General features: G+C 41.9%; 1 protein-coding gene across 3 annotated transcripts; it reads left to right on the top strand.

The window, feature by feature from the left end:
• Positions 1 to 1,181: 1,181 nt before the first annotated feature.
• Positions 1,182 to 23,444, top strand: YPEL1 (yippee like 1). 3 transcript variants are annotated; one of them, XM_054645911.2, is made up of 5 exons: positions 1,182 to 1,589; positions 5,279 to 5,561; positions 16,514 to 16,557; positions 17,970 to 18,078; positions 19,040 to 23,444. In XM_054645911.2, the coding sequence occupies exons 2-5, from the start codon at positions 5,445 to 5,447 to the stop codon at positions 19,127 to 19,129; spliced, it is 360 nt and encodes a 119-aa protein (XP_054501886.1). In that variant the 5' UTR covers positions 1,182 to 1,589; positions 5,279 to 5,444; the 3' UTR covers positions 19,130 to 23,444. The 3 variants fall into 3 exon arrangements, with proteins under 3 accessions (XP_054501886.1, XP_077044064.1, XP_077044065.1); XM_077187950.1 differs by lacking the exon at positions 1,182 to 1,589 and adding an exon at positions 2,646 to 2,827; XM_077187949.1 differs by lacking the exons at positions 1,182 to 1,589; positions 16,514 to 16,557; positions 17,970 to 18,078; positions 19,040 to 23,444 and adding an exon at positions 1,683 to 2,203 and having other exon boundaries at positions 5,279 to 5,447.
• Positions 23,445 to 24,083: the final 639 nt, after the last annotated feature.

The following is a 24,083-nucleotide window of genomic DNA, read 5'->3' as shown; positions in this document are numbered from 1 at the left end:
TCTAGTATTCCACAAAGTACCAAAGGCCCTTGGGTAAAGAAAACAAACCACTTGGTAAAGATTATGGAAAAAAGAAAAATATGTCAGGACTGACAAGAAAAGGAAGTGGCAAACATGTTATTGATGATGTGTGTTCGTAGCAGGACAGCAAAGCCCTGCCTGCGGGTACGGTGTAAATGACAACTTCGTCACAGGCTCCAGCCGTTTGTGTCCCTACACTCTTAGTCCGTGGAAATAAGAAGGGTACAGCCAAAATAAACCAGGGGGTGGCTTTTATTGACTTTTTAAAGAAAAACACAATCATTGCCAACAGACCTCAAATACTTGGGAAACTACTTGTATGTGAGTTGTATTTTGGCTCCCTAATGTTGAAAATTGTTCGTTTACACCATAAAACCTGTGTATTTTTTCTCTATAAGCAATGAGCTTTCTCCAAACTCTCTGTCTGGAATCAAGTGCTCCAACCGATCCTCTTTGTCTTTCAGACTCTAAGTGGCCTTTTTTTCCTTAATGTTTTTTCTACAGCACTTAAGTTTTACCAGACCAGTGCCACCTCCCAGGGTTTTACTAACTCCGGCAGAAACGCGGAGGACAAATGTTTTCTGGTGTGAAAACGCACTCTGAGCAATCCGACATAGCCGATTGCAGCGCTTTCACGTGGAAACCGCACCCGGCGATGAAACCGTAAACCGAGGGGCTGCTCCGGCAGGGCCTTTATTACCTGGCGTTCGCTCCGTTCCCGCTCCGTTCCCGCTCCCGTCCCGCCGCTTCTCCCCTCAGGGCCGGGCCCGCCTCAGCCCTCAGCGAGCGCGCGCCGCCCGTTTCCCGCCGCGCGCCCGACCCCGCCGCGCGCGGGGCTGAAGGGGAGGGGGGCGCTCGCGGCACGCGCCCAGCGGCACGCGCGCTCCCCCACAGTCCCCCCCGCCGCGCCGCGCGCACAACGGCCGGCGGGGGGCGGGGCAAACGGGGGCGGGGCCAAAGTCCCCAACACGCCCCCGAGCCCGCTCTCTGGCCCCGCCCCCCGCCCCGAGCCCGTTTCCCTCCTCCACAAAGCCGGGGGCGAAGAAGGGGAGGGGCGCGCGCCACTTCTGCCCGCCCCCCCCCCGAGAGGGGTGGGGCCGGGCACGGGGGGCGCGCGCGCTCGGGCGCGAGGGCGCGCGGCTATTGGCTGGCGACAGAGGGGGGAGCGCGTTTAACGGCCGCTGCGCCCCCGGGCCGGGGCAAAGCAAAACAAAGGCGGCGGCGGCGGGAGCGGGAGCTCGGGCGGAGCGCACGGCACGGGCACGGCACGATGCCTCGGCCGCCCCTCGGCCCTCAGCGCGGCACACGCGCGCCCGGCCCCCGTCTATGACCCCCTCCGGTGGCCGTCGCCGAGACGGTACCTTCGAGGCGAGGGAAGCCGTCGTGTCCCACCCCCCTCCTTTGATCCCCGCTCTTTGTTTTTCGGTGAAGGCCCGGCGCGGAGCTCTCGCTGCCCGCCGCGCAAGGACCGGGGGTCCCGCCTTCCCTCCTACCCGTGGCCCCTAAGGGAGAGGGGCCCGGGGGCTGCTCGGAGCCCGGGCTGGGAGCGGAGTCGGCGCGGCGCAGCGGTGAGTACCGAGCGGGTGAGAAGCGGCCCCTCTTCCCTGTGCTAGGATTTATTTTTTATTGGAGCGGGGTGGGGGGGTGGGTATGAGCGGAAGGCGGCTGCGAGAGGAGCCCCGTGCTGCGCCCCGGCCGGGGGGGCCGCCGTCTCCCGTGTGCGCGGGGCCGCCGAGGCAACTTTGCTGGCGGGAGGAGGCTCGGGCGCTATTTATAGCGCCTGGAAATGACGGCAGCGCTGTCTGCCCGCAGCCTTCTCGGTGCGGGGCGGGTAAGGGCGGTTTACATAATTGAGGGGGGGGCGAAGCCGAGCTCGGCGCGCCGGGAGCCGGTGGGGTCCCCCCGCGCTCTCGCCCGCGCCGCGCGGGGCCGGGAGCCGTGGGGTTCTGCACGGAGCTGGCGGCCGGAGCAGCGCGGGGCTGTGTTCGGGTGGACGCGCGGCCGTACCGGTGGCCAGAGGGGGGAACGAGCCGCTTTCCTGCTGGAATCGCTGCGGGAGGGGACAGAAAAGGCGACGGCGTCACCCGCCGCGGCAGCTTCGTGCTCCGGCGTGAGAGAGGAAACGGCTTTAAAGGCGCACGGCCAGCGGCTCCCTCCCGCCGGGAGAGCGGGCTGTCAGCCGGTAACTTTCTCCGCGTTTATTTTCTCCTGTTATTTCCTGGTATGTAAAGGTGAAAATGAGGCTCCTGTGGCTCAGTCTTTAACTTGGAGGCTTTTCCCTGCTGGAGTAAGCTCACTGCAGGTTGCTGACAGTGCGTGCACAGGCTGTGTCCGGCTTTTTGCAGCCGCTCAAAGACTGTTTGAGCGTGTTTCATGTCGCTCCTTCCTTAGAGCCCCGCAGGAACGACGGAGAGGCCGATTCCTGACCAGCTGCGCCCGTGCCACGCACGGGGTCCCCACGCGCGGCAGCAGCCGCTGTTTCCCCGGCGGCGCGGGGCCCGCGCGGGGCCGCCCCCCATCCCCCCCCGCCACGCTCATCGGGGTGTTTGTTTACACATCCGGGACCCGCGCGGGGCGGGGCCGCCCCGCCCCATTGGCCGCCCCGCGCCCCGCCCCGGTGACGTCACGGGCGGCGGGACGGGGGCCGTTCTTCGCCCCCGGCCCGGGGATTGCGGGGTTCGGGGCGGCGGCGGCGGCGCTGCCCCGGGAGGAGGGCGGAGATCGCCGTGCCTGGGCTGCCCCGGGAGGAGGGCGGAGATCGCCGTGCCCGGCTCCTGCGGCCGGGACAGCCCCTGGCGCTGCGCTGGTAGGTGCGAACACAAGCAGAGCTTCGGGAGCCACACCTGTCCGTGCGCAGGACCAAAGCACGGACTGTGCCGCGGCCAAAGAACGAGAGCGGAATAGGTGGTTCGGGGTTTTGTTCTGTTCTGTGCGGAATAATGAGCAGTAGCCCGAGGAACTGCTCGGAACCGTGAGAGGGAAGTGATACTGTGTTTATTCACCTTTGTTAGAGCGAGCTAGGAAATGGTTTGTTTTGAATTGTGCTCGTAAAGGCACAACAAGTCTGTGGTTCCTATGGTGTGTATCATACAGGGTCCTCTTTTTAAAGAGAGCAATATCAAATACAGTTTTGTTAAATCGACCTTAGAATTATTTTAATTTCTGTAGTTGAAGAACCTGGTATATTGAATCTGGAAGAGTCCAGATTGCCTGTAGAAGTGTTTAAAAACACTTACAGGAATGCGTTGAAGAAAAATATTTTCCTTTTGCATTCCAGATCACGGAATTGCTAAGGTTAGAAAAGATCTCTAAGATCATTGAGTTCAACTATTAACCCAGGACTGCCAAGGGCACCACTAAGCCACATCCCCAAGTGCCACATTTACACCTACTGAACTTCTGCAAGGATTTAACTCGTGTTCCACTGATGGAAAGGGTTTGATTTAAGCCAGAGTCAAAACATCTTAGCATGTGGTGCCTTTCATTCTGAAACCCTGTTTTGTTCTGGTTTTGTCTATTTCTGTTAACCTAAATAGGCTCTGTATCTAACATTGAGTTCAAGCAGGGAATTTACAGAAACCTCATGTTCTTAGATCACTTTTCTTGTATATCTTGCTTCTAATAAATGTTTCATATGTAACTGTTCTACAAGAGCGAACTGTTTTCTGCAAATAATGTAATTATTCTTCCCTGTGTAGTTGTAATAAGTTATCTTGGGGAAACAAGGTATATAATATTTCTTTAAATTGCTATTAATATTTGAGTCCTGTTCTTCATGCCAAATGAGTTAATATTTCACACGTGTAAATGTATCCTTTATCAGGTGTTTTCCCAATCATTCTCATGTGTAGATCCATGCTTTGGATGAGAGCTTGTTCCCAGTGCTGCTTTATTTTCTTGGATTGCATGTGGTGTGTTACGTGTTTTGTTTGTGGCTTATCTCTGCCTTTGAAATTCTTCATGTAAGAAATTTTCTTTTAGCAAGTCCTTCAGTAGTTTGAGTTTTCTCCTGCTTAGGATTAAAAAAAATCTAAACTGAAACTCCTTTAAGTTTTCCTGTGGTTATGTCATGTGCTAGGCCTGCTGTACAGATTACTTTCTCAAGGCTTCTTTCAAAGCAGTGACTGCTTCCTATAAACAGACTTTAATTTATGTGGCTTTCACTATCTGCTCCTACTGCTAGAAGAGTGGTTAGTGCTGCCTGCACACAGTTTACAACTGTGATAAGTCATTTGCGTGCTCTTAGCTGGATCAGCAGACTCTAAACTCTTTGTATTGCCTCTCATTTCTGTTTGTGCTATTGACCTACTCAGGCAGTCACCTGACAGCTGATGACATAAGTTGCCTGTGCAGTGTTTTGGGCACTCATTAGTGTGGTGCATGCACAGCCTGGGAGCTGCTGGCCTCTGACAGACCAGGAGATGTTAGCAGCGTTCAGCATCTGTTTCGTTTTCAGGCAAACTATAAAGGTTTGCTTTCCAGCACAGCAGTAGGCTCTGGTGTGCTCTGACATGTAACATCTCTGAAATGCACTTTGAGGATGTTGGGTGTTCTCTGTGCAGAATTTAGCTTCATTATCAGATTGTGGGTCTGGTAGCTTCCATTAAGGCTATTCTGGTACGGTGAGGAAGTGCCTAATTAGCTTTGATCAGGACACCAGTCAAGAAGGTCTTTGCCTAAAGGCGTAATTCTGCAGAGCCAAAAGAGTAGACAGGGATCCCTGAACAGGGTGGCAGCGTCTTACTTGGTGTTTGACTTAGAGCCAGATGTGATCCTGCAAGATTTTTGCTGAAAACCAAAGTGCAAATATATGAAATATATTGACTGTTGACAGAACAAGTGCTTTCTAAGATTGCTTTCCTTGTTGCTCGCTGTATTGGAACTGACCACTAGAACTTTCAAAGACAATTAACTTTCTCTCATTCCCTGCCTTTTTAGTGTGAATTTCTGCATGGATGTCTAGAACAGTACACCTGGTATAATGTAGAAAGTGCTTGTGATTCATGGAGAACTGTTTGAATCTCGTCCCTCATTAGAAGTGTGATGGAGTAGAAGCCATTAGTGGAACAGAACTGCTTTTTGCTGTGTTGAATGGAACTTGAACTGTGCAGTTCCTTAGAAAAAGGGGCCTGTAGTGCAGCCAGGCTCCAGTTATTTGCTCCAAATAATGCTTTGCTTTATGGCTGGACTTGTTGAATAACAAGTTAACTCTGGTTTTGTTGTAAGCTGCTAATTGTTCTGCTCTTTTCACCTACAGGTTGTGACGGTTTCTCTTCTGTCATTTGTGTGGAAAGTGCCACACACACTCCAGAACAACAACGGCTTTTGCTTGCATATTCCAGTGTTTCTTTTGTCAGCGAGTTCAGCAAAGTTGTAATTCTTCAAGTGCCAGCCCTGAGCTGAGTGAGGAGCCACCAGCAGAGATGGTAAAAATGACAAAATCAAAAACGTTCCAGGCTTACCTGCCAAACTGTCATCGAACCTACAGCTGCATCCACTGCAGAGCCCATCTCGCCAATCACGATGAATTGATCTCCAAGGCAAGTGGTTTCTTTAGAGACCTCATGAATTATTTCTTAACCAAAATGGTTGTCACTGTGACACCACTGCCAGTAGATAAGGGATGCAAATTGATGCATACTTCAAAGTATCTTCCCTGGGTTCACTCTTGGGTCGTACATGTTGTGTGCTAAGAACTGGATATGTTCTGGAAACTTCTGAATGTGACATAAAGGTTGATCTGATATATTGCCCATGTTAACAACCTGTGTGTGCTGCCAGGTGGGTACTGTGTGTGAGCTGTTGTAGCTGAAAAGCCTGCTAAGGAAAACTGTCAGAAGAAAGCATGGATCTCTGGGTAGGGAAATTATTCAGGTTATGGTTATTCCAGATAGAGATTTCTTTTGACTCTGTTGGACTGAAGGTCACCAAACTGTCTGTTTCCAGGGTGTCCCACTTGTGTTATGGAATCTGTAAACACACTTTTGCTGTCTACCAGCTCCTAAGGAATATGATTAGCCAGAGATGTTCAAAATAGTTGGACTGTCTGAGCTTAGAGAATAGGTGGAACCTTGAAACAGGCTAGGCCTGCCCTTCTTCCCTGTTGCTAGAAGAAACCAAGACTTGTAATGTATGAAATATGTAGGAAAGCTTGAAGTTTGGGATAAATACTTGACAGACTGGTTCATTCTTTGCTTCAAACAAACTCCTGATTAAATTACTCTTTATGCTGTCATGGAGAAAACACTTCAGTTGCTTTTCAGACTTTTTAATACAAAATGTTCTTTCTATAATTGTTTTGTCAAATAAAGTTAGTTATAAAGGGTTTGACACTAAAAGTTCTCTCTGTTGCTCCTGCCTGTTTGTGTGTTCAGCAGCACTCAGGTGATGCTGCTCTTCAGTGCTGAAGAGATGGGAGGGCTTGAAAATGCTGCTCCTTCTGAATTTAGGTTTTCTTTGGGTGAGGAGAAAGCATACCTGCTTGCTTATCCCAGGGCTGTCAGGCAATAATGGGTTTTCCACATACAATTTTTTCCTTTCACTTGAATTTATTTTTTTTCCATGTTGACTTCAGAATTTGAGTATGAGGCCTTTTTGGCACCACTGGATTCTAAATTACAGGCATTCAGAGTTTCATTATTCACTTCATGTTCTGGGCCAGAAAATACTGGGAGGGGTTAATCTTTCCTGAACTTCAGGTTGTAGATACTTACAAGAAGAAAGAAACTTTTTTTTGTTGTGTCTCTTAGCATGTATTAATTCATTGAGAAAATGCAATCTAAGCACATGCTTAATAGGAAGCTCTTCTTTTTGTGGACTTAGATTTTTGCATGCCAGCTAAGCTGCCACAGTTGCTACATGAGCCAGTTTTCTCCAAGGGCTTGGGAATTTTGGTCAGCAGAATACTTCAAATATGTTAAGCAAATCATGTGTTCATTTTACAGCTTCATAAAATAATTTCAAATGTTAAGAATTAGATTTTCAATTCAAAGAAAACATAAAGGACTCTTCAAAAATCTGTAGTAAATACAAAGAATTACTTTTAAGTTGTTTCTAATGGTGTTGGGAAGGGTATTAGAGGTGGTTTCTACTTTCTGGCTTCCTTAATTTTTGATGAAGACACTTAACAAAAATATTTGTACTTGCAGGTTGACCATATGCTTATTTGACAGCTGATTCATATTTTGTCAATTTAAGATTTCTTAACCATATTTTATTGTCTAAATCTGTATGGTAAAAGAGAAATGCATTTAAATGTGTGGTATATTTTTGTATGCTTTTAAAATAAAAAGAACATTTGTCATCTATTGTACTTGTATTTGGGACATAGCTTTGGAAAACCCATCTTCATTAGGCTGAAGCTTTACATAATCCAGCATGGGAGGAGTTCTTCTGAGGGGAGCAACTGCAAAACAATAGATAGATTTGGATCATTAAAAACAAGTACAGCTGGCCCTGGTGAGGGTTGGGGAGTGCAAATAAAATTTGATTTATTTTTTTTTCTGAACTTCTCTTGAAGTACCTTCATTGAGGCACATTATATGCAATGAACTTAGGTTAGTGAGAGAGATGGTTTTTTGACATACATAGAATCCTAGTTAATGTAACTTCTCAGATGCAGGGAAAAAATCCCAAACAAACATAAACCAACCTGAAGTGTAGGAAGTTGATTCTACATCATCTGAAGTTAACAAAGAACAGTGTGGTTCCTGGGCTGGTTTGGATTTATTGATGGAATAGAGACAGACTGTTCAACCTGGCTTCCCCTCACTGCCTTTCCTTGAAGGCCTAGTTCAAAGCCAAAGCTCCGTGTTACATTCTCTAAATACAATTTCTGGTTGTGGATTCTCACTTTATTCCAAGTGCTTCCAGTACCATCTCATGTCAGAACCCTCAGGTTTTGTAACAGTATTTACTTAATGCCTGGCTGGAGCTGCTTCTCTGGGGGCTGTCCCTCACCCCATGTTTTCTGGGGACATGGTGGTTGTTTCTTCCTCATGTGTGGTCAGGGAAAATGAACCAAAATGCGTGGTGTGCTTCTAATTTAAAGCAGCTCCAGCTGGCTTTCTAATGTGCTTTGAGGTATAAGAATTTATTATACCTGACACTGTAGTGGTTTTTGACTTGAAGATGAAAAGATAAAGCTATGCTGTGAATTGAGTGGTGTTTCTCTTAAACGTTGGTCTGTCATGGAAAAGCAAAAAGTGCTGCATATTTCTGTCAATCATCCCTTTGATTCTGATCCTAAGAGTCCCTGACTTCAATACAGATTTGCAATTCTTCTGCTTTTGAGAACTGTTGATGCCAATTGTCTGACAAGGATGGCAGCGTACACGAATCACCTTTTCATTTTATTTCTGTTCTGTTTGAGCAGCAGGATCTCTTTCTTGCCCTGGAATGAATCACAAAGCTCTCTTTTTCTTGTGCCCTTGCTGGTGACAAAATGGCAACCAAGAGTCTTGGTAATGGCTTAGAAATAAGAACACAGATTAATGAGACAGGACAAAAATGTGTTACCTGCTCAGTGAATTCAGTTGTGGTTTTAGTTTTCTCTGCAGCTGTGAAAGGACTCTGTGTGTTGCCCAGTATTGAAATCAACATGATGTTAGTGGTTAGAACATACATTTCTAGAGGTTTTCACTCTGTAATAACCTTGTTTTCTGCAGCTGGGGAGGAGCTTGGGGGAAGGGGAAGGCGTGGGAAGAGGATGGGTTGAGACGAGGAGCCCCAGACTGGGAGGTCATTGCCAGTAGAGATAATGACAAACATTCTGTACAGCTGGACACATGCACACATGTATGAACAGTTACCATAATAATTTCTAACTCCCAGCTTATCTTGGAGGAACCATTGATTTGAAGGATACTTAGTGAGAGAACTGATGAACTGTAGGTGACTTTTAACTGAAGTAAGTGTGAGGTGGTGCCAGGTGCACCTCAGAGTGACTGATTTGTGTTGCTGACAGGTCTGTGAGTGCTGGATCTTCTCTTTCTTTGGTGAAGACTTCAGAGCCTGTCAGGATGTTAAAGTATTTTTTAAATGCTGTGAGAAGGAATAAACCAATCAGCACTACGCTGGGGTATGCTCACAAGATGGGGAAGAACCTATGGCTTTTAAAAAGTTCTTTAAAGAGGCAAATATTTTTAGAATCATATCCTACCATGACTGTAGGCACAGAAGAGAAGCAAACTATGAGCAAATAACCACAGATCTTAATGAAGAGTAAGGCAATGAGCTGATGCCATAGGAAGCACTTAGTGGATTTAAAATTGATACTTCATGGATTTAAGATGTTCAAACAGCATGTAAAAAGTGACCAAACAATATATGTTAGTAATAATAATTTAAGAAATCCAAACATAATTTAATTTTGAAAGAACTTCTACAAGACTTCTTGAAGTACAGGGGAGATTGCCACTTGTGTGGCCTAAATAAAATGTTATATATTTGCTATTCTTGGAGCAATTCTAGGATAAGTTTTGTGGAAGGCCTGACTGAAGGAGCTTTCTTATGATTTTTTATGTAATAGTAGGAAATGTGCAGTGATTATTAAGAGTACTTAATTTTATAGGAGACAAATGTTACTTGAAGAGCATAAGTTCCAAAGCACTTGAGAGTGGCTTGTACCCTCTAAGTTCCAATAATTGCTTAGAAATTCAGGTAGGATCCAACAAATTACAAAAAAATACAAATACTTAATAGAATCTTGCAATCTGTTGGATATGCTGCAAAGGATAATGTTTTGTTACTCAAGGTTGACCTGCTTGAAAGACTATTGAAGCATCTTAGAGTGTGCCTGAGTTCTGGGAATGGAGAGAATTTGGATTACTTTGTACAGATATCTGTATAAATCCTGTCGCTTTCTTCTGTCTCATTCATTGCCGAGCATATCTGACCAGAGGGGAAAAAAGTCATGTGAAGTCACAGACAAGACTAGATGAGTCAATATTTTCAAGAATGAGTTCTGCATAAAGGTATATACATATATATATATATGTAACTGTCATTGATTGCATTGGGAAATCCTTGCACCTTGGGATTGGTGGTTAAGTTTAGTTCTCGAAGGCATTCAGTGTGAATGCTCTTCTATTATTGATGACAAGGAAGAGTCTTGAGCCTAAATAGATGCTAAAACATTTTTAGCCTTGTTTAGCAATCTGTGGTTTTGTCCTCCACTGTGTAACCGATGGGATCAAGAGGAATTTTTTTAAAGGGTTTATTGTCTTTAAGTAAATATGCTGTGCTTAGCTTGGTTCAATTTGTAATCCTCCTTTGCTTATGATATAATGAGTATTTAGAAAGATAGATGGACCTGTTTTATGTATATTTGAGGGCTGGTTTTGTTCCCTCACTAATTTCATAAATATTCTGGTGACAATTTTTTTTCTCCAAGAGGGTTCTAGTTTTTTGTGTTCAGTTTTTTCTTCTGGGGGAAGAACCTAGGTTTTGAAAGAGAAGCAATCTTTGGAAAACATCCAAGAATAGATTTGAAGGCTTAAAGGAGTTGGAAAGTGCAAGGCAAGTGTTCTACTCTGTGTATTTTGACATAATTATTTCTGAAATCCATTCAAGAAGCTGCATAGGTCAAGCTAACTTGTCCTGCATAACAAAGTCTTCACTTTGGGGAAATATCATTTGCCATGTTTGCTGGCATGCAGTTTTTTGGGTAGAATTTCTTAAAGCTATTCTCTACATACTGAACTTTGTAACTTGCTTTATCAAATTCAGTAAATATTTGAATGGAAATGAACTTAAAAAAAAATTAGTATTTCTCATAGAGTCTTCTAGAAGTTGCCTAGGAAGCAGCTGGGCAGCATCTCTGGTGGTCTGCATTATCAAGGAGTTGGATGTGAGGGAAACACCAACTGGAACAAATGTGGGGGTCTTCCCCTGATAATTATTTTGTCTGTATCTTATGGTGAATTCGGTTTTCTGAATTTATGTTGCAAATCTTGAAGTGAGAGGATATCCTTACACTCTTGCTGAGGAGATAATTTCACACATCAGAGCACTTGTGTTTCTGGTTTACTTCAAGAATGCTGCCCCTAACAAGTACAATTTTCTGTATTTCCCAAATTTGCTTATTTGGCCAGAGAACTGATTCAGTTTGATCTATCTTAGCTTGTAAAGGGAACTCCAGCAAATGAAAGGAAATGACACCAGATGAAAACCTATGGACTTCTTTCATTTTCCTTCTTTAATATTTGATTTCTGTGTTTGGAGTAGCTTGCAGCCACTGGTGATGCCCCTGTGGAACAGTGCCTGCCTTGCCCCCAGTCCATGCTAAGATGGAAGTTTCCCTGGGTATTTGCTGTAGAGCATGAGCTCCAGCCATGCAATCTAATCCTGTCTCTGGGGAATAATTGATGGCAGAAGCTTTTCAGCAGCATCCCTTCCCCCCTCCCTGCCTTCAGCTGTGCCTCAGGGCAGTAAATACATGTTCTGCTTGACTGATATTTCCTTTCCTCCTGGGTAAAACAGCTACTCCTGGTGTTAGAGGTGAGGGTGGGTTCAACTTACAAGCATAGATCATACCTAATTCTGCATGTGTGCACAAGTGAAACATGTATAAAACTGCTTTCCTACATCATGTATCAGTGACACAGGTCTGTCAGATGACTTGAAAAGATCCTAGTTCCAAACTGGTCTTGCAGGTTACTTCACTGTAGTTTGTAAGCACAGTTGGACATTATTGCTGATACTATTAGATGTTCTAGATACTTTCAGCTGTGCTGAAACAAGAAAACATGATAGATCTTACACATCCTTCTGTATAAATGGGTAGCTGGTCAAAGATACGGATTTCTGAGGAATAATTTCACTCATAAATCAATACATTATTATTAATTGAGGATCATGAAAAAGCAGCCTTACAGTAAGTTTAAAGTTCAACTGCAGTTATTAGTGGAACTGATAAATTGCCCAGCTTCTAAGTGAAAATCCTGGTTGCTGTGAGTCATTATTGATGAGAGTTGGTCACACTTGCCACTCTCTTCTAATTTCTCTCTACTGGGTAAGACATATTTAGGACTCAGTTTGAATAGAATGTTCTGCCTTAGTTTTGATTCATGTACAGTGCTCGTGATCTTGGGAGTGTTGAACAAATGTTGCACAGTTAAAGTTTGTGTTTGCATAGATGATGTTTATTCTAGTGAAAAGTGGTTTGTCTGGAGACTGGTTTGAACAGTTGTGCCTGTTAGTCCTTGACACTGCCATTTAAAGTACTTTCTTTCATTTTCTTGGAGGAGTTGACACACAAGGTGTTCAACCTGTCAGTCCCTTAAAATTCATATCAGTATAACTGAATCACACAGTGCAGAGTGTGAGAAACCTAGTGCTGGTTAAAGCAAATGTTCAGTATTAATTCTGGTTATGCAAAATATTCTGTTTATAGCCAAGCTACAAGCTTAGCAAGCAAGCACCAAACTGAGTTGTCCTCTTCTCATTTCTAGTAGTGGGATGCATCAGAAAGTAGAACTCTGCTAATAAATCCTTCTTACACCATTAAGAGAATGCATCCATGACAGATATTTACCTTTTTGTGGTGTTTGAATACAGTTTCGGGGAAAATATCTCAGCTGTTCATGTGAATAAGAAACTGACTGCCAAGTGCTGACAAGAGATTGATTATAATAATTCAAAGGCATAGGAATTTACAGATGGATGTCCTTGCAGTGCTTTTGTTGTAGTCAGTGTATGGGAGTTCTGCAAGGCTGGATTGCACACCATTCAATGCTCGGTGAGACACAGATTATGTGGTTGGGCACTGGTTTTAAAGGGAAGTCTGAGTTGCCTGGACCCATGTTCTGTGTTCCAGAATGCAGTTACACAAGTTGCTGCAGGTTCCTGTTGAGTTACCTGAGTGATGTAAACATGGAGGAACTTGCTCTTTGCAGCTGGGCAAGGAAACAACTGTTCTGTGGCATGTAAATACAATCCTTAGCCTCTAAACATGAGTGTAGGTAAGAAAAGATGGAATCAAATGCATCAGTCATACTCTGGGAATGGGAAGCAAGGCTAGAATGGAGGAACTTTTCACAGTGACATGTTTGTGAACACTCTTTCTAAAATCACTGTCACAGGAAAAGATTCTGTGTTGCTTCTCCCTCCACTCTACCTTGATAATCTACAAAATCAGAAGGTAATGGCCATTTCTGAGGGAAAATAAGCCTAGGAGAGTACAATATATCTAGGGCAACAAAGCAAGGAGTGCAAGAAAAGTCAAGTCATCTTTAAAAATATATTAGGAAAAGAAAAACAACTAAAGCAGTGCTTTCCAACCAGTGGTTTGTATTTCATTTGGCTTGATTTTTTTTTTCAGCTTATGAAACAAGAGAGGGGAATAGCTGCTTTTTGTGCTATTCCTGGCATCCTGTTACTGCCCTCTGCTTAATTTTGAAAAATGCAGGGTCAAAGGAGAGCTTTTAGTAGGTGATACTAAGTCAAGACTAAACATAAACTTGGCAGAAATAATTGCATAAGATCGTTCAGAAGATCTCCTGACTCTTGTTTTTTTCTGGAGTCTTTTTTTCTTCTCCAGCCTGCCAGGGAACCTCAGGTATTGCATATAAGTAGTTTAAAAATGATGGTATAGGACCAGACAAAAAAATCCCAACCTACCACATAAATTATATGTGATTGGTGTGTGTAATTACATATAAAGAGAGAAACTAGCACATGATAATAGACAGTATTTCTTGGTGCTGTTTAAAAAAAGGATTTGTGAATTCTAATTTACAACATGGAATTTTTAAAGCAAGGGGAAATGCCTGCAACTTTTTTAATTTAAAAATTTCTACAGTAGTTTGACCAAATATCATGGTGATCATGGCTTTGGAAGTTCTTTTTAATAACTTCAGGTGTGAAACATGGAAGTTCTAATTTTACGTTTACTTCTTATTGAATAAAAGGATTTTGGAAGTATTTCCTTTAACTTTCCTGAAATTTTGCAGTTGCACATGTATCATTTTCTCTAAATTAATGTGTTGTTTAATCAGGCTAGCTACTCATTTGTTAATGGGCATTTTTGAGGAGTCTGTATCTGAAGAGTTTTTGTTTTCACCTGCAGTAAGCATTCTCTGTTTGTTACTGGTTGGAGTCTAGAGAGTCCTGGTTATTCTGTAGGAACTGCAGAGTGCAGGTCTGCACTGCTCTGCCAGCTTTGTGATGTGTGGTTAAGTATCTCAGGAGAACTGAACTAGTGGTGGGGTTTCTGTTTGTTTGTCTTAAAAGCAGCTGTAAGGATAAATTACTTTCTGACAGAACTGTCCAGGCTCTGTTCTCAACTAAGTCTCCCCTTTTCAGGGTCAGTCCTGCCTGAAGTTTCAGCTTTCACTGTCCTGCACAGCCTATCTGGTTTTCCTTGCCTGGTGAAAAATAAGACTTGTAGTTCTGGCTGGTGGAGACAGTGCTTTTTCTTTTGTCTTTGCTAAAGGTGGAACCTCCTTAGAATCACTGAGGTTGGAAAAGACATGTAAGGTCATCAAGTCCAACCACAAACCCAACAGTGACAAGTCTACCACTACCATGTCCCCAAGTGCCACAGCTGTGTCTGTGGTGACTTCACCTCTGTCCTGGGTAGCCTGTTCCAAGGCTTGCCAACCCTTCTGGTGAAGAAATGTTTCCTGGTACCCAACCCAAACCTCCCCTGGTGTGACCTGAGGCCATTTCCTCTGGTCTTGTCACTTCTTAGGTGGGAGAGGAGACGGACCCCACCTTGCTACAACCTCCCTTCAAGTCTTTGTGGAGAACATTAATATGTTCTCTCAATACTACTTTTAAATGGTTGCTAAAATAATAAAATATTAGTGCTATTAACTGTTAGGTAGAATTTTTCATGTTAAAGATTTTACAAGTATGTATGGATTGTATGTAACTACTCAGGCACTATTGCTACCTGGAGTAGTCCAGAGTCAGGGGTTTCTTTAAACATTCTTTATTGAAGTATATAATCTGGTTAGTGTTGATCAAAAAGGGTTAATTTAGGTGCATTTTCCTTTTACAAGATGAGGGGATTTTTGCACACTATTCTGAGTTATTAAAACACAACAATTACTGCTGTTGTGTTGCTAGTTGGTAGAGTGGCAAAATACCTATTACAGTGTCAAATTACTTGTAATGATGTAACTAAATATGTAAAGAATCAAATCCATTGCAGAGAGGACCTTCTGCCTATGGTTTCATGCTTGGCATTACTAAAACCATGCACAAGTATTCAGGTTGAGATTTTCCTTCCAAAAGCCTTCCATGCTGATCTATGCAGGCTTCTGAAAAGTTGGTCTGTGATGTTCAACACTAGAACCACAGGGATTCTTAAAAACAATTGTACTTTCTTTGCATCATGGATAAAGTAGTTAATTTTCTTTGAAAGTAGGTTAGAGAATGGAAAGGCTCAAAGAAAAAAGAAATTAAGACAGTTTACAGATTTTTTTTAAAATGTAATTCAGTATGGAAGAGAGAAGAAAGGAAAAGTCAGTTCCAGTGTGATCCTGTTTGGATGGGAAATAATGGCTGTGTCTAAATTACCAAGTAATTCAATGCAGAAGGAGTCAGATGAAAGCAGTGGTGTGTCTGACATAGGTTTGCAATGTTTTACCTCTGGCTGGCTCTGCCTGCTCACAAGTTCTCCCAGGATGTCTGCAGCTCACATCCTGAGCACATTCAGGTCTGTGTCTGCATTACCATGGCTGAGTGCATGAAGAACTGCTGGGTTTGTTGGTTCAGAAGGATCAAGGGTGCAAATCAAGGCACTGAAACTGCTCCACAAGCCAAACCAGCCCTCAGTGAGTGTGGCTGATTAGGGGTTTTAATTCAAAACTTTGCTACTGCTCTGAACTAAAACATTATTTAGATCCAGCCAAGAAAGCCCAAGTGCCATTGTTTGTCCATCATTTATCAGGAATGGGAGAGATTGGAAAGCAAATGCCTGTGGTCAGGCTTTTAATGACAAGAGTTTTCTTACTAAAATGAAGCTGAGCTTATCTGTGAATTTTAAACTGATCAGATGCATTTCCTGAGTACAGTATGCTGGTTTTATGCTTGGTTTGGAATTTCACTGCTCTTATATCAAATGATGCAATGAAATTGAAATAAATAATCTTTTGGCTGCAGCAGGGGAAGACAGAGGAGATGAGAGTAACTCCCTTTGAGTTAAAAGCAGATTATTTCAATTAGCATGAAGGATGTCTAGGAAAATGAGAATTGATATCTTGCAGAGGGGTAGGAAAAAACTATGTTTTGCTTGCATTATGGGTGTTGAATTTTGAGCAATAGCACTTGACAAAGCAAAATAAAATTATTAAAAATCTAATGTAGATGAAAACTTGTCTGACAAGACTTTCCTATAAAGAACTAGTATAAAGTAGTTAATCTGAAATAGATTATATCTGTGTTATCATTATATGTTTACTTACATACCCTTCTGGAACTATTTTCTTGTTTGGTGGGGCTTGTGTTTTTTAACATGTGCAATTTTTTTTTTTTTCTAATGCAGTCCTTCCAGGGAAGCCAGGGACGAGCCTACCTCTTCAATTCTGTGTAAGTATGTGGTTATGGTTCTGCACACCCATGCAGAGTGTAACTCTGTGCTTCCCAAAGGGAAAACACTGGGAATTAACATAGCTGTACTTTGCCCTGTTCTTTTTAATGCTGGCTTTACTCACCAGCAGTAGGTATTAAAGAGCTACTGGGCTGATTCTGAAGCATTCCTTTGCACATATAGGAGTTTATCTTATATTTTAAGGAATTCTGCTAAGAGCTGAAAGATTAGGGGAGTGTGTTAATGTGAAATTCCTTTTGTCTATGTAATGGTAGCTGTCTCGAGAGGAGCTGCCATTCTGAGATACTCCAGAAGTCACAAGATATTGAGTGACTGTAAATTTTCTTTAGACAACTCTACTGTGGTCTAAAGAATTTCCCAGCCTGACAGTTGGATACATTTACAGGTTAATGTTTCAGTAAACTTGGTACATCTTTAATGACCTTGAATATTGCAAATGTGCTAGAGGCAAAAGGTCTTTGTGATCTTATCAAGCCTAATATTTGCAATCTTAGGCATGTCCTTCCCTTGATAGGAGGCTCTTTGCATTTGTTAATGGGTGTATTTTAAGATTTTTACATGCAGGATTCCATTTTTGTATTTATTTTTCAGCAGTTTTTTGTGTTGCAGCATTTTGAAAAAGATACAGTTGAGTGTCCTGGTCTATTTTTGACGAGGATAATGGAACTGTAACTGCAAAGGATTTGATTGCAGATCCTTGAAATTCTTTTAATATGTAGACTCTCAGTGGTGACTTAGGATTTCTGCTATAATTCTAATAGGAAGAATCTGGTACTACAGCAGCAAAAATGGCAAAATTTTGCTCATATTTAAAACTGTCTAAAAACTTGGTTTAGTCTTGCCTCATGTTTTCTGCATAGACTCATTTGTGGAAAAACTGGCTTGATGCAGTACTTCAAGGGATGTTTTGTTTTGAAATTGCTGTTTGTTCATCAGAGCTTAGTCTGCTGATCTGTAGCAAATATTTATGAGGCTTTTTTCTTGCTGCTATTTTGGAGCTGGTTCTAAATTCAGCTGTTGGTGCTGATTCACTGGTACAGACTTCCATTAGAGAGGTCTCAAATAGTTTTTGAAGTAAAGCCTGAAACTGTAGAAGTGTCCAGTTACTGTGTAGTGTTCTGTTCTCTGGAAGTTTAACTATTTAGCTTATCTTTGTTGCTGGCAGTAAAGTGGATATCACCAACAGTGATACCACAGCCACTTAAAAACAAAAAACAAACCCCTTTTTTCTTCCTGTCCTTCTGCTCAGTGTAACAGAGGAAGTTACTTCTGCAGCATTGAATAACTTAGGCATTTTTTTAAACTACTTTTTATCTGCAGGAGAAAAGCTGGGGAACAGTAAGAAAAGAAACACACTCATCTGTTAACATAATTTCTCCCTTTTTTTCAGGGTAAATGTGGGCTGTGGTCCAGCAGAGGAGAGAGTTCTTCTGACAGGTTTACATGCTGTAGCAGATATCTATTGTGAAAACTGTAAAACCACTCTTGGATGGAAATATGTAAGTAATATACTTAAATCCTCAATAGAGGCTTGCATGTTGAAGCACAGATGTTTGAGTAGCCACTGAGTAGCACCTTTGCTGATAATTTATGTGAGTTAGCTCTGGAGCTTTTGTGTACATCAGGCCCTAATGTAGTCTTGCTTCCTTGCATTTGCAGAAATGTTGTAGCAGATAATAATTTTATTCTGGCCTGCAAATCAAGCATGAGCTATAGGTGGTATTACAGCTGTCTAATATTTCTGTATTTGATAATCTTTTTGCAAGACTCTCAAGCACACGTGCACTAAACCAGGTGGGAGAAATTGTCAAAGTGAGTCTGTAGTGTCATGGACTGCAAAAGGTGGTGATACAGCAAAAATATTAATTACAATAAACAGTACTGAGCATATTACTCTGTTTACAAATAATGTGGAATCGATTCTGTTGTTTGAAAATTTACCTGTGCACTTGCAGCTGTGTTGCAAGTTTGTGATTTTGAAAATCTTAGATTCTGGGTAGGATTTTCAATTTTCAATGATTCAGTGTAGTTTCAGATCTTAGGAATTTTCCTGATGCATTTCCTGTGATGATGAATATAATGGAGAGCTTTTGAAGAGGTTTGCATTCCCTATTTTCATTACTTCTGGTAATGAATAAATAGCATGTATAACATGCCATTTCCTAACCTTCACTTTAAAAAGCATTAAAATTCCCTAAGCAGAGAGAGAACATGATCAGTTCTACAGCAAGATCTGTGCAGTAGATCTGCTGATTCCACTTAAGTTTGGTTCTGTTTCCTTCTCAGTGTTTTTCAACCTCTCTTTTTTTCCCTCCCTCCCCTTACTCGGTATAACCAATATGGGTTGTTAACTGTAATGGCTCCTGGTTTGTATTTTTACTGTAAGTTTGATGTTTAAAACACTTAATTCCTGAACTTAATTCAGTGTTGTTTTGATTTTTTAATTTTTTTCCTTTCCAGGAACATGCTTTTGAGAGCAGTCAGAAATACAAAGAAGGAAAATTTATCATTGAACTTGCCCACATGATAAAAGACAATGGCTGGGAGTGAACCACAACCTTTTTCCTTCTGTTTGGACTTTATTCTGTGGAACAGGCTTTACAAAGACTAATGCAAAGTAAAGGAAGAGCTTGGCTAGAGTGGCCCTGAGAATATCACTGAACTCTGAAACCTCACAAATGAGTAGTGTAGTGTAAGTGGCTATTTCAGGCCATGTTTGCCTTTTCTCCTTGTGTAAGTTCCCTCTTTTTGTACGTGTATTATTGTGTGAACAGTTGTTTTGGAACATTTTGGATGACCTTTTTCTAAACTCTCTCAGACTAGAGAAACAGTTCACTAATTGAAAACAGATTTTACTGGTTAGCATCTCTCTCTGACCTATGCCTTTAATGCTACTTCTGCTGTGCATGCTTCTTGCCTAAACACCTACACTCCAGTCCTGTAGAAGTTCTGTCCAAGAGCAGTCTGAAAGAATGTATGGGATGGGGTGCTTTTTTATATGTAGCAATTTCTGATGTGTTTGGCAGTGAAGAGGATGCAGTATTGTAGTTATTAATTTCTTTTTTCAAATTGAGTGTACCACAACCTATGTACATCTTGTAGGTGAATTGGTTAAAGGTACAGTGCTCACTTCAAAAAAAGATTTCAATTGCACTGACTGAAGTTAGCAGGTCTCAAGTTGTTAGGTTATGCCAGAGGCTTGGTATCTTAATGAAAAACATAGAAAGATTTTAAATCAATAATGCTATAGAATATGTTCCTTTAAGACCAACATATTCCCTAAGGAGTTTGCTGGATAAAAAATTTATAAAACTATAGCTTGCAAGATTAAAACGACAGAAAAATATATGCATCTTCTATTTTGAAAAAAAAAAATAGTTGGTATATTAGGAAAAAACAAAGTTTTGGTACTGTACCTTTGCCAGTAACAGGGACTTGTGCATCAGTGAAGTTTTATGGCTGGTTCCATGTAACTGTATAGTCCTAATGCACTGGACAAAGAGGTTGATGTCAAGGAAACTTGTTGAAGTCTTCTGCTTCTGCTACATTTGAACAAAAATATTTATTTTTGTGAGAAATGGCCAGAGCCTATGACATGAAAATTAATATAGTACCTGTAGGAAAAGGAGGAGTAATAAGAGGGAAGGGAAGTTTGACTTGTTTTTTCATAAAATAAAATAGTAAGATAGTTTTTAAAATTTGGGGGTGGGGAAAGGGTTTCCCGGTTTGCTGGCTAAATCATCCCCAAGTATCTTTTTATAATAAAAATTTATATGAAACTCACCTTCTCTTTTGTTCTCATGCTGTTTCTTTATTGGAATCAGTTAATGAGAGAAACTTCTGGAAAGTATATGCACAATATGAGCTGTTGGTATCTGTGTATGCAAACTGAGCAACTGTGAAAGAAACGCTCTACATAAATTTGCTAACTTAATTTTCAAATTAAACAGTCTCTAGAGACTTTTTGTATGTTAATCCTTTTACTGGTTGAGGACAAACTCTTTGAAAAAAAATCCCTTTAACACTACATAAGTCCTATAACTGAACAATACAGAAGCCTTGCAATATGAAATCCCTTTCTCTCAATAACAATTCTAATATGGCACCTGTGAAATTAATCATAGGGGCTGCTGCTGCTGTTCTGTTTTTGGGAATCTCTCCTAGGCTTTCTGAACTCTGCTGCACTTTAGAAATTGTCAGACATGAAAAATTACGCCAATGGGTAGGGGCAATACAAATCTTTAAAACCAGCTTTCCAGTGTTTTTGTGGGGAGGAGGAGTGAGAGGAGCATTCTCCCAGCTGTACACATTCTCTGTGATGCAGGCTGGCTAAACTGCCTGCCAGATGTTGTCATGATTGATACCCATGAATTAAAACTGTAAGAATTAGAGAAGTAGTTCAAGCTGTTGGGTTTCAGTCCAGAGGCCTGAGGTGGTACAGTTACATTCAACCTGGATTTTGTGGCTTGCACATTGCTACTTTGTGTTCACATCAGGTCTCATTTTTAACAATGCCATTGATGCAAGATGGGCTTGGGTGTTGCCTGTCTCGTGCTCTTTTTGACCTGGAATTCTTTGGGATTTTGTTTTCCACCTTGTTGCCAACAAGGAAGGCGCTAAAACTTCTATCAGCAAAAAGTTTGTGTTGGCTTCTAAGTCCTGTTGCAATGTTGATACTTGTGAACAGCTTGTGTGAGGTTTGTGTATCTTTGGGCTTTTCTTATTTCCTGGCTGCAGACTTGCTGAGGCAGTACACTGGACTGAAGGCAAAAGTAATGGCTGCTTTTCCAGAGAGAGTTGAAATTACAGAAAATATGTAAAGTATTAAAGATTTTTCTCTCCAAAATTGGGGGTTTGGCTAGCTCTTGTTAGTAAGCTAATGCTGTCTCTAACACAGTCTTATTCTTAGAAATTCAACCTCTTTCTTCAGTGCATTATTTATATTTCAAACTGGACATTTTCACCAAAACCTTAATTAACTTTGATGCCAAAGGTTGAGACTTCAAGTGCTTAGCACATAGAGCTTCAGACTACTGGCATAAAGAGTTAATGACCTATATGTGATGTTTATGGCTTTTAAGAGAACCAAACAAAGCAATATTCTTTTTGGTCTTTTATTAAGAGTGGATACTTAGAAGGAATAAAGAGTAGAACTAGTACAGAATCACTATTTTATGCTGCCATGTAACAATTCTTGAGGCTTATTCTTTTGAGGGAATATGTGAATTTTCTTCCCACATTGTTTGGTAGCATCAATGATTATTTTCTCCCCTCATAAAGATATAGAGAATTCTTGTTATTGGTTTTGGTGAAAGTTGAATCCAGATAGCAATGACTGCTGGCTGATGTGAAGAGGTCAGTCTGGTCACTGAACCCTCCAGCAGTCATTTGAAAGAAAAATAAACTTACTTGAAAAAAAATTTTACTAAAGCATTTTCCCTCTAACCAATTTTTGTAATATATTAAAGATTATATTTAAAGTTTGTATGTGTTTGCTCTGGGCAAGTTTACTTCCCCTCCAACTTGAGCACTTTTGTTACTTGTACTGGTTATTTTTGGTCTTAACATTTATTTTGTATTTTGTTTTTTATAAATTGTAACAAAAAGCTTTTGTGAACCTTTGTTTCTTGCTGGCTCTTTCTTGGACCAAATGAACTGACTATGAGCTGGCTTAGAAGAAATGTTCATTGGGATGCATAGGAATTTGCTAGCAAAAATGTACATGTATTGAAAGTTTTTTCCACTGAACCTCTAAAGCGCCATGCCTGTCCTAAAGTAATTAATCATAATTTGGTGTGACTTCAGTCATCTGACCACACATTCTCTGTCTAGGTCCAAAATAATGGTTGTAACAATGGTTTTCCAGGACTGAGTCTGCCTCCAAACCCTAGAGTTTTTCTTTGGCTGGTTACTTTAAGTACCTTTTTGATTACTAAAAGGCAGTGCTGCCATGTATAAAAATCCTGTCACATTGCAAACTTGCTGTGAAAAATCAGCTGCAAAATTTGGTGAGGGATGGCTCAGCCTAACCACTCCTGCTGTCTGCTTTTAGCAGCCTGGTAATCTTAATTTTAACTGCCAGTTAAAAGGGCCAGGATCTGAATTTCCCTTGGTGGTTGTAAGCTGTACAATGGCAAACTGTGTGAAGGAAGATTGTTATGGCTTCATCTTAAGGTCCCTGTAGCAAGGCCCAGCAGAGTGACCAGTGTGGGTGGTGTGCCTTTGTGCTTGCAGTCCTTGGGAGAGGAGAGGAGAGACATTTCTTTGAGTTAAAAACTGGCCTCAGAGGTTCTGACCGGGTCCCTACTGCACCCATAACCAAAGGTCATCTGTGTTTCCTACTGGTGGATCAGTGGAAGGGTTCCCTAGGCTGGGTGCCAGGGTTGGTGGCCATGCACTTCCCTCCAAGGGCTCCTCCTGCCCGCTCATCTCAGCAGCCAGGTTGCAGCAGCAGTGACCTCCAGACTCACAGACCAAACTTCACTCATCTCCAGCCTTGGATATTGGCCATGAGAGGAAGAAGCTGTCAAATTATTGTTAAACTTCTTGGACACTTTATTGGACTTCACTGAGACTCATGTTAAGCCAACCAGCAGTATAAACACTTACTGGAAAAAGGAACAGATGCTTCAGAGGTTTCTTTTAAAAGGACTGTTACAAGTGGTTTAAGGTCTAAAGCATGAGTCATAAATGGCAGTTGAGTTGTGCCTCATTGTTTCTTAAACTCTTTAAAATGCTTTCTTTTACAGGTGACATGGCTGTGTTGCTGTTTTGTCCTTGCAATACTGTACATCATTTGTTGTTTCACTATACTGTATCTATTCGAGGTATCACAATAAAAGCTTTCAATTGTTTTGTTGGGTTACATGTTGGTTTTGTGCTATCTTTTCTTGCTAATTGAGTTCTCAGGCTTTATCCTCTGGTAGGGCCAGAGAGAGAAGACAGTGCTCTTAGTTGCTCTCAAAAACTCGTAATTGGTTTGAATCTGATTTTTATGTGGTTTTAGGACTGCCACAAAACATTTGGGGTTTTTCCTTTCAGAAATCTTTCCAAAATACAGAAATTTGTGCTGCTACTCTCAGGGCTTTTGCCTATTTTGAGCCAATTGTGGGACCTCTGCATAATGAGAGTCAGTATGGACAACCCCCAGAATGAATCCTGAGAGGAACTGAAGTGTGGGTGTGCTTTTTGTTGTGTCAGCTCGATCAGCTGTAGACCTGAGGAGCACTCTGAGCACAGTGCTCCCTCTGTTCATTCTGCTCTGGCTGGGAGGAACTCCTGTAGCTTCTCTGATCAGATTATTGGTCTTGTCAGTGATATGATCCCTCTGGACTGCCTGAGGCTCAGAATGAAGTCATTCAATAATCCATCATTGCATCTCACAAAGAGATAGGGATGCTCTTTGTGCAAATCACACATAGTATTTCCATCATGAGAAAATGGAAGATAGCCAGCTACCCTTTTTCTTATTCAAGTGCTGTCTTAGGGGCATGAAATAAGGATC

The sequence above is a fragment of the Agelaius phoeniceus genome, chromosome 18 (assembly GCF_051311805.1).
Source record: "Agelaius phoeniceus isolate bAgePho1 chromosome 18, bAgePho1.hap1, whole genome shotgun sequence".
NCBI classification, from domain to species: Eukaryota; Metazoa; Chordata; class Aves; order Passeriformes; family Icteridae; genus Agelaius; species Agelaius phoeniceus.
Note: the sequence above shows the minus strand (reverse complement) of the source record. Positions and strands in the feature narration are given on the sequence as shown.